Source organism: Rousettus aegyptiacus, unplaced genomic scaffold (genome assembly GCF_014176215.1).
Source record: "Rousettus aegyptiacus isolate mRouAeg1 unplaced genomic scaffold, mRouAeg1.p scaffold_m13_p_14, whole genome shotgun sequence".
In the NCBI taxonomy this organism is placed as follows: domain Eukaryota; kingdom Metazoa; phylum Chordata; class Mammalia; order Chiroptera; family Pteropodidae; genus Rousettus; species Rousettus aegyptiacus.
The window spans coordinates 49730576-49740729 of record NW_023416289.1 but is presented as its reverse complement, the minus strand read 5'-3'; the positions used below and the strand labels follow the sequence as shown (position 1 = coordinate 49740729).

General features: G+C 64.6%; 1 protein-coding gene across 1 annotated transcript in view; it reads left to right on the top strand.

Annotated features, from left to right (window-relative positions):
• TMC3 (transmembrane channel like 3) overlaps positions 1 to 7046 on the top strand; it is a 93722-nt gene extending 86676 nt beyond the window's left edge. The window contains exons 17-23 of the mRNA XM_016135333.2: positions 153 to 281; positions 1604 to 1714; positions 2362 to 2487; positions 2971 to 3049; positions 4077 to 4119; positions 5001 to 5217; positions 5855 to 7046. Of these exons, the coding sequence (XP_015990819.2) occupies positions 153 to 281; positions 1604 to 1714; positions 2362 to 2487; positions 2971 to 3049; positions 4077 to 4119; positions 5001 to 5217; positions 5855 to 6593 (1444 nt within the window). The 3' untranslated portion in view covers positions 6594 to 7046. The remainder of the gene's footprint in view (positions 1 to 152; positions 282 to 1603; positions 1715 to 2361; positions 2488 to 2970; positions 3050 to 4076; positions 4120 to 5000; positions 5218 to 5854) is intronic.
• Positions 7047 to 10154: the final 3108 nt, after the last annotated feature.

Below are 10154 nucleotides of genomic sequence, written 5' to 3'. Positions count from 1 at the left end.
CTCACCTGCAGAAGTCCTGGCCTCAGCTCTGGGGGGCGGGGCGTTGGGGTCTCAGACCTTCGGGGGGCTTCCCTAAGCGCAGGGCGTAAACCCCGAGGTCTCAGCCGCGGACAAGTGGGCGTGGGCTCACTGGTCCCCCCTGTCGGCTCCAGGATGGGGTCCTTCTTCTCCCCGTGTCTCCCCGCGTTCAATGTCCTCAAACTGACGGGGCTCATGTACCTGAGGAGCTGGGCCGTGCTCACCTGCAACGTGCCGCACCAGCAGCTGTTCCGGGCATCCAGGTGAGTGGGCTCCAGGCGGCTTCGGGCAGAGGGCCGCCGTCGCCACGCCGGCCTGGGGCAGGCACCCGCCTGGGGCTTCGCGTCCTCTGCCTCTCAGCGTCCCCCTGCCCTGGTCCGCTCCGCACGCAGACGGCCCAGCGCCCGCCCCGGAACTGGGCCCCCCGCCCCCCGCCGTCGCACGTGGATGACCACTGACGAGGCGCACACGTCACACGTCTCCAGTGCGATGAACACCCACACACCCGACACGGGCACGCACCACCCGGAGGCCGGGGGCGCTCCCTGCTCCCCACCCCCGCATGCCGCGCCCGGGACGGGCGCCTCACGGTGTGCCGGCCGGTCGGCAGGGCCGTTTCCGGCGTCCGCGCTGCCGCGGGAGGCTCCCGGGGCCTTCCCCCGGCGGCTCTCGCTGGGTAGACGACAGGAGAGTGACCGCTGGGTCACGGGGCGTGCGTGCCGGGGCCACCTGCAGCCAGCGGTGCTGGAGGCTTCTCCAGAGTGGTCGTACCCCCCACACCCCAGCAGCGCTGCGGGGGAGCCCCAGGCGTCCCAGAGCCTGGCTGATGCTTGTTCCAGCCTCTGTGCGTGCGTGTGTGCGTGCGTGTGTGCGTGCGTGTGTGTGTGTGTGCGTGAGCTCATTCATTTCATTTTGACGTGACAGCCATGGGGTCGTGGCCGAGTGGCATCCAGGACCTAGGTGTAGCTGCTACGTGTGCAGTGTGCACACGTGGGTGGCATTCGTGGCATAGAGTAGAGAGAGAGAGAGGTTCCACGGGTAACACCGACCCACGTACCACATTCTGTGCGGCCCGGTGCCCTCCCTCCCAGCCGGGGCTGTTTCTGTCCGCAGGCAGAGCGCGGGACAGTCCAGGCGGCCGACCTCTCGTCCTCTCTGCGAGCCCGTGTGCCAGCTCAGGGCCCAGGGCTTGACCGGCAGCAGAGAGGACGGGAGTTTGAATGCCAACAGCCCCCACGTGGGTCCAGAGTCGCGACCACAGGAGGCCTCAGGCTGGGAACAGGACAGGGGACCGTTAGCCGGGGCCCAGGGGGACGCGCCAGAGGGTCTAAGATTTTTCCACGAATTAAGCTTCTTGGGTTCACCACTCTCATTTTGAGGTTAGCAGGTGGGCAGGATGGTCTGTGCCGTCCCTGGGCCCCGATTTCTGGTTCGCCGAGCTGCCTGGGACCCTTGGCCGCCCTTCGTCACACGGTGGTGCGTGGACAGCTGCTCCGGCGGCAGAGCCGGGGCCGCGGCGTCTGCCCGTCCCTCGGGGACGCGCGTCCCTGCGAGCGGCCTCAGCCTGGCCCCGGTGCCCCTGCAGGTCCAACAACTTCTACCTGGCCATGCTCCTGTTCATGCTCTTCCTGTGCATGCTGCCCACCGTCTTCGCCATCGTCCACTACCGGCCGTCTCCACACTGCGGGCCCTTCAGGTGCGTGGCCGTCGACGGTCGGCTCCTCCAGCCGTCGGGGGGGCCCCCACGCCGAGGGGCCCCAGAACAGGCCAAGGCCAGGGAGGGGTCTCAGACTCGGGCCTCTGAATCCGAGGCGAGCGTCCCGGCGGGTAGCAGGCGGCCTGCGGGCGGCCCCATCGCTGTCCTCCTCTTGAAAAGAAACGGCCCGTGTAGGGTTAAAACGGGGAGCAGCAGCGCTCTGGGCTGGAAAGAGACGCTTCTCGGCCAGTCCTCCCGTCCGGGACTCAGAAGGCTGCCGGACGAGCGTCCCCGTCACTCTCGACACGGCCACCTCGGGACCTCAGGGCGGGAATCCCCAGACACCCCGCTGAGCGTTCGCTTTAGGGCAGTCCTGAGAGGACGGGGGCCTGGCACGTAGAGTCCGTTTGTGTGGGCGCTGTTAAAGCTCCCTCACAGTGCGGTCGCGGACCCCGCCTCCACCGCCACGCGGCCACCTCGTGGGACGTCCCCCGCGGACCGCGACGCGTCCTTTACCTTCAGACGTTCCCTCCGGTCTTGTCACGGACCCTGAGGGTCGGGCTCCGGCCACCCAGCCGTTTCGGGGCGGCCAGCAGCACCTGCTGCCGAAAGCAGCGCAACCCGGGCTGCGTTTTGCTTCCTCGCAGCGGGCAGGAGAAGATGTACGACGTCGTGTCGGAAACGATCGAGAAGGAGCTCCCCGCGTGGCTCAGCGCGGCGGCCGGGTCCGTCAGCAGCCCCGTGGTCATCCTGCCGGCCGTGCTGCTGCTCTTGTGAGTCCCACACACGCCTCCCGGCCAGCCCGGGGGCCCGCGCGTGGGGCCCCCGCAGAAACGCTGCTCACCAGCGTCACGTAAAAGCAGTGAGTTTGCGTGAAAGCCGTGTGGGGCGCCCGAGGCCCTGAGTGGGAACCGCGTCACACGGGCTGCGCGGTGTCCTCGGGTCACCCACAGCGTTAGGGGGTCGAGCGCCCCTGTCATCACCCCGCTCCCCAGGGGCTGAGAGTCTCAGGGGAGTTTCAGGGTGCAGCTGGAGCCCCCGCGGCTGCTTGCTGTGGCGTAACCATAAAGTTAGCAGCCTGAGGGCTGTAGATGCTCCTCCCGCCTCACACCCTGTCACAGACCCCGACTTCCAGGTGGGGGAGGGGAGCAGCCCCTGCCCAGGGCTCCAGGCTGAGGCCTCGTCCTCGGGGGAGGCCCGGGTGGCCCGGTTGCTGCCACCAGCGGCAGGGCCCTCACGGCCGCCCTTCCTCCCAGCATGCTCATCTACTACCTGCAGAGCGTCGCCAGGTCCCTGCGGCTCAGCAACCAGCAGCTCAGGGCGCAGATCCAGAACGTGAGCACCGCGCAGCCTGCCGCGTGACCGTGTGACTGACCGTGTGACCGTGTGACTGACCGTGTGACCGTGTGAGCATTTGAGCGCGTGCATGCAGCCTGCCCGGGCTCCACAGTGTGGCCGCACCCCGGCCACATTTCAGAACACCGGGGGCCAGGCCGCCCCTGCCCCAGGACCTCCTGGAACTGTTTCTGAGCACACCAGGGTGGCTCCCCTTATCCCGAGCTCCCCGCCCCCTGTTGTGGCCTCACCCAGCCCTCTGGTGCTCGCTCTCCTGCGGGCTGTGTGGAGGCCCCTTCCCGACCTCACGTCCGCTTGGACAGCGCAGACCCAGGTCACTATTCGGACCCGAAGGCCGGCCTTTTCCACACCTTGTAGGTTCTGGTTGTCCTTACCCTTACCCTTCCCTCCCACGTGGGACTCAGGCCTTGGTGCTCAGAACAGTCAGATGGAGGCCTCCCCTCCTCAGTCCTTCTGTAATTCCTCCTCTGTACACCCCAGGGGCTCCCCCAGAGCCAGGGCTCGGGTGGAGTGACAGAGGCACCAGGTGCCAAATTTAAGGAGCCAGAAAGTCTCGGTCACACCAACCCTGCCGCTCTCACAGTCCCGAGAGCAAGTGCCACTCTAAATTGGAGCCCTCACTGGCCCCCCGGTCCAACCCGTGCAAAAAGACTTCCACCTTTTTCCCTTAAAAAAAAAAAAAATCCTCCAATGAATCTCACTTCAGGTAAAGCAATGCCAGCTCATCAGGTAGATAGGCAAACGAACTATTACTGGCAGAATCGAAACGCGCTCTAAGCTGTCCCGAAAAGGAAACTCTAGGGACGAAACTCCAGCTATATGGTGTCAGCGTTGACCCCCCCCCCCCCCCGGGGTGCAGAGCGCGCTGATCCCGCTGATCCCGGGAAGCTGTGTTAGTTCGCTGTGGCCACAGGCTTGTGAGGCACCTCACCTCCCCAGAACAGATTCTGAGACCGCTTCCTGCCAAGTCCAAGCAAACGTGTAATTATCATCATTCCCCTTTCAGGCAAGATCAGAGGATAAGAAAAAGGTCGCCCAAATGGTGGAAGGTAAGTGTAAAGAGAAACACGCGATGTCTTGGTCGGCGGGCGTTAAAAACGGCAGGCTGAGGGTTCGCTGCTCTAAAAACCCCCCATAAACTGTGCTTTTCACCGTTAACTAGGAACAGTAAAGTAAAATCTAGGGATGTAAATGTTGGGTTAAGCCTACAACGTGTGCATCATCCCTGGGCCTGTTACTAACCCCCAAAACGTGTCTAAAATCAGGAGACTTTGAAGAGATAAGCAGCACAGAAATCAGGGGAGACCCCGCCGGAGCGTCCTTGTCCTGCTGGTCTCTGTCTTGCTTCCGGTGGCCGGCTTCCCTGCAAGGCCCCGCCCAGGCCTCCCGCAGGGTCCAGCCCCCACATCCAGCCCCCACGAGCCGAGTGCTCTATCGCACTCCTGCAGGACAGACGCCCGGCCCCAAAAACAGGTTCTCTAGTGAGAAACAAAGCCAGGGCACGCACCTCCGCTCCCGTCTGCCCCGCTGCACATGGACAGACGCCTCCCGCCAAGGCTCAGAGCGGGGAGCGCCCCCCAGAAAGAGTGCGCGCGTCGGAGCAGAGGCCTGGCGTGGCCCGAGGCGGGAGGTCACCTTCAAACACGGGCTTTCCCTAGGTGTCCTCAGGGCGCGGCAGCCTTGTCCAGTGTCTGCTTCCCAGCTCGAGGCCACGTTTTCTTGAACTGTTTCCAAAACCTCGTCAGTGTCACATAAGCTCTGTGAAGTCCATCGTCCCGACGCCGGGGCGGAACCCGCGTGGCCTCCCGGGTGCGCCTGCAAAGCCTCGGGGTGTGCGCGGCCGTTCCCGCTCCCCCAGCGCTGCGGACCAGCGGGTGGCGAGTCTCTGCCCGTGCCCCCCACACCCTCACCTTCCTCCCTCTTCCTGCAGCACGAATCCAAACCCAAGAGGGAGGCACCAGGAGGCTGCCCAAGGACAGCGACCTCAGCAGCCTGCGGTCCTCGGCCCGTTCGGTGACGCCCCGGAACAACAGCCGCGCGGCCAGCTGCGCCTCGGGGAGCAGCAGGAGCAGGAGTGGCCGGGCGGAGGCGGCCAGCCCGGCCCTCCCCGGCGTCCCCCGGCCCGGGCTGGAGCGTGCCATCGGCAGGTGAGCCTGGCCGCGGCGCAGCGGGCGCCTGCTCCTCGGGCCGGGGTGCGGGCAGGGTCGCCTGCGCGGCAGCCCGGTGCTCAGCGGTCAGCGAGGGCGCGTCGTGTCCGGGGGTCGGTCCTCTGTGTCCACACGCACGGCGGTGGCGGAGGCCGGCCATTGGCGGGGCCCGAGCCCACGTGGAGAGGAGCCGTTGGTCCAAGTGCAGCAGTGGAAGCAGTAGATACAGTGCAGGGGTTTTGTATTTTGGGGAGTTGGTTTTGTTGTTTTCGAAGACAAATTAACGAAGAACTTGGATCTTCCTGTATGAGGCGTTGTCCTCGTGGCTCTGGGGGTCTGGGCAAGGAGGAAGGGGGTCCATGCGTCCCGTGGGCCTCGGGGACAGCTTTGTGCGGAGACAGGAGCAGAGCGCCTGGGGCGGCCGGCACGCGCCTCTGCCCCCCTGGGCCGTGCCTGTCCTCAAGTGGACGCGGGGGGCTCCGCCCCAGCAGGAAGGAGCCCGCCTAGGCCAGTCCCCAGGGCCCCCGTGCGCGTGGCCCTCGACGCCCGTAGCGCTGGCAGCCTGCTCGCAGCGCACGGAGGGCACGGGGCTCCGACCCCGCCGAGGCCACAGGGCCCGACGGCCTCTGTCTTGCAGGTGCCCCCGAGGTCCCTGTGCCGGCGGTGGTGGCCACCACGAGACCAGACCCTGCACCCCTGTGCCGTGTGGCGAGCGCGTCGAACGTGCGCACTCGGAGCCTCATTTCCGGGGAGACGTGCAGCGGGTCAGCCCCCCTCTCCGTGTGTGGGGGGCCTCGGCGCCACGGGGTCGCGGGCCCCCCGCCCACAGATACTACGTCGTTAGCGAATGCCACTCTCCCCGGAGACCCCGGCCCACCTTCTGGCCGGCAGGGCGTGTGGAGACGGACGCCTCGGGGGACGTGGCGGTGCCTCCCCCCCCAGCCCCGTGGCCGGCGCGCCGGCCACAGCCCAGTGCGGAGGGGGCACTGAGGGCCCCGTGGGTCCGCGGGCCCCGGCACCCAGGCTCCTCGGCTCCCCCGCATGGGGCCCATCCCCGTGCCGGTGGCGCAGAGCACCAGGGACAAGGCCCCCGCCAGCCTCGGAAGCAGAAGTTCATGGATCCCCTTGACAGGTGGATGTATGTGCAGAGGCCTCCAGCCCCCTGGCCCCCGCGGCAGGCCCGAGCCCAGCCCGGGCCCGAGCGTGCCTCCCCGGAGTCCGGTTCCATGTCGGCAGCGTCCAGCAGCGACCCGCTCGACGGCGCCGACCAGCACCCCTGGGTCCACCACGGCCAGGACAGCTCCCCGTGGCCCGGGGGCCCGTGGGGGCCGCAGCTGGCCGTGGGTCTGGATGAGCTGGTGTGTTCGGACGTCTAGCCGCCCACTCTGACGTCCCGCTGACAGCCACCGGAGCCGTCCTGGGGTGCGGGCGTGTCTGACTATGCGAACCCCTCCTCTGGAGAGAGCAGGGGGCCACGCCTGGTGTGTGGGTGCTGGAGACCCCCGGGGCACCTCCCCGTCCAGCACCCCTGGCGCGTGAGGCCACCGTCCCAGAGACTGTCAGGGCTTTGCCGCCACGCAGGATGGCCCCAGTCACAGGCAGGCCTGGCAGCTCGTCCCTGACCCCGAGGGAGCCGTCTGTACCGCCTTGCTGTCTGTGGGAGCGCGGCCTTCTCTGACTAGCGCCAAAACCGAGGTGGCCGCCCGTCAAGGGTGTCACAGCACTCGGCCCACGCGACTCTTCAGTCGTGACGGCAGCACCTGAAATTTTCCTTGAGCTGACCCTCTTGTCTGCGGGGCGGTTATCAGCCAGGACGCGGGGTGGGAGGGGACGGGAGCCCACTGGGCAGTGGGGGCGTGCAGCCGGCCCGGAGGCCAGACCCCTCTGGGGCTCTGTATCGCCGTCTCTGCTCTCCTTGGTTTGCAGGCCGTGTCCTCGGCTGCAGGCAGGCCTACTCCAGGCGGGGGCGCCAGGCTCACGGCCCTCGTGCGGCTGGGCCTGGGCGGCGCGTGCTCAGGCCACCGTGGTCGCCAGACGTGCAGCCCGGTCCCGGCTCCTCGCGTGACAGCTCTGGAGTCTGAGGTTTCCCGTCTCCTCCACTGCCCCGAGTGCCACGCGAGGGTCCTGAGGAAGCCCGAGCGTGGCCGGCCCTTCGCACGGCTGTGTCTCTAGGGAAATGTAAGGTGCGTGGAGCAGCACGGAGACGGGTCGACAGGCCCCCGGACCCCGTGTGTCAGGGCCGCAGGAGTGTGAGCTCTGCCCGGTCACCGGGTCGTTCGCCGCGGCAGAGCGGGCCGTGATGAACACGTCACAGCTGCCGTCGGGGTCTGCCGTGATCCGCACGGCGCCCCCACCCCCCCCCCCCCGGGCACCAAGAGCTCGGCGTGCGTCCCGTCGGTGGGCGCGGCTGCATACGCGCGCGCGTGTGTGTGAACGCACGTACGGGCCCCCGCGAAATCGCATCCAGCGTGTCCCCCCTAATTAAACGCTGCCGTGCTGCGTGTCGCTCAGTGGACGTTCCTGAGGTCTGTTGAAGAAATGCGCAGGTCAGGCTCAGTCACGACTGCCACACGGCGTCTCACAGTCTGAATAAACGACATGGTAGTTATCTATCTGTGCCTCGTCGTCGGATGCTGAAATCGCTTCCGCTCCCTCGCAGCTAAGGGCATAATGCCGCACCGAACATTCCCTGCCCGGCTTCCCCGAACCCGAGCCAGTGTCAGCGGAGCCTGGGGGCTGGTGCCCTGGCTTCTCAGACCCGAGCACGCTCGGGCCCACGTGCCCAGAACACCCGCACTCGCACACGCACTCACACACACACACACTCACACACAGACACTGTTTTTCTTACAGCCTCACCGACACCGCATGCCGCCCGTGATGCAATGTTAGCCATCCTGGTGGAAAAGGCACTGCAGGCCGTTGTCGCGACTCTGCATTTCCCCGACGGCGAATTTCGCTGCGCGGCCGGCCGCGCGTGTCCTCTGTGCCGTGGCTCGTGTCTCGTCCGCCGTCGGCCCTCGTCAGAGCCGCGGCGGCGGCGAGCTGCTCACCTGCGCCCTGCGCGTCCCGTGCCCGTGCGTAACTGGTTTCGTAACGCCCTCGTGGCGCGGAGCCCGTGGCAGGGCGGCGGGGCGAGGCGGCCCCGTCACCGAGGACGTGGGCCGGGCTGTCGTCAAAAACCTCTCCGAAGACTGCTTACGGGACAAGGTCCTCGTGGGTCTCAGAGACCGTCACAGGTGTCCCCGTTGAGATAAAGAGGGAATCGGCCCTCCTGAGGAGAGCGGTCTGGTGAACGTCTCGGGACCTGCAGGCGTCTCCCGTTGTCACGGCTCATGTTTCTGAATCCGAGCGGCAGCCAAGTTAGAGCCGTTGCCCGTGTCTCTAGAGGAGTACCTTCTCTCAGTCCGCGGAGTATTCCTGCCTTCCACTCCTCTGTGCGTCTCCTCTCTTTGTAGGGTTTGTGCATTGTTTCGGTCTTTTGCTTTTGCTCTTCACCCGTTTCCTGGGAAACCTCGTGTGTGTTGAGAGGAAGTAGGAGGCAATAAAGCGTCGGAGTGAACACCTGGCCTCCAGATATAGACGCTGGGTGTGTGCCGCAGCTCCGCCGTCTGCTCGCTGTCCGGCGGTGGACACCAGAGGTGGCCGGGCGTCCTAACCCGTGAAGTGGGTGTCGAGGTCTCTACCTCGCAATGCCGAGTGTCCACAAGGGGCGGATGATGCAATGCGGGTCGAGTGCTTAGACTGGCAAGTAGCAGGTGCTGAGTTACCGGAGCTGTTGCTAAGTGAGGAATGAACACACACGTGCTCACAGACCCACCTAGCACCTGCCTGCGCTAAGTTAGGAAACACGCAGACACCCCACCTCAGCGCGCTCGGACACCTGGGCCCTTCCCCTGGGTGTTCCGCGGGGTCTGGGTTAGAAGCTCCTGGGCCACTTACCCACACACACCTATTGAAAACTCAACTAGGACTTCAGTGAGGTCCGTGCTGGACCTCATGGCAGGGGCTCCGATCTGCAGAACCGTCGGAGACAGACCCCAGCCAGCCCTCAGCTCCAGTCACTGTGAGGCCGTGTGGGCAGTGCCCGCCCGCCCTTTGCCTCCAGCCGGGAGGCCTGCCCGAGGCTGCCCTGGCCTTCCCGCCCCCTGCTGCCAGTGTGTCCCGGCCTCAGGGGTAAACAGTTGCTTCTGACCTGGGCTTCCCATTCTCTGGCAGAGACTTAGAGTGCTACAAGAACTTCCAACACATGCTCCTTTCGATAAGTATAAAACTCTCCAAGTGATCGATGTCTAACAAGAGTCCCTTTCTTCCCCAGGACTTCCTTCCCCTTAGCTTTGTGTTCATACAGTTTTATACTCAAGCCAAACCCTAATGGGCCCCATCCTGGCACGGTCTCGAGCTGCTGCTTTATAGAAACATCATACAGTGATTTGTCTAAAGAGACTTTTAATTTAAAAAGGCTGACGTGTTACTAATTAAAATAATTATACAGTATATGACGATATAAAATGAAAAGGGAATGTCCCTCGTTAACAGGTTATAGCTTCGGGAAGTGAATCTTTTAAACATACACGTATGTAAATGTAAACATGTTTCTAGTTGTTTCTCAAGAAATATAAATAACACAAAGCGTATCTGATAGTATATGCACTTACTATATGCGCGCACCGTTCTAATTGCTGTTTACTTATTAAATCCCGCCAGCCCTGTGAGTGAGCACCGTTCTCCTCAGTGGTCAGTTACTTACCAAGGTCACAGCCGGTGGTGGTGGTGGTGGCATTCGAGCCTGGGTAGTCTGATTTGAGCACCGACTCTTATCTGCAATACTGTTCTCTTTCAGTTCACGTTCGTTGACTGTGTATGTATATCAAGGCTATTGTTCCTTGTCGGCGCCCACAAGGCATTTTATTGATTTTAAAAATATGAAGTTTTCT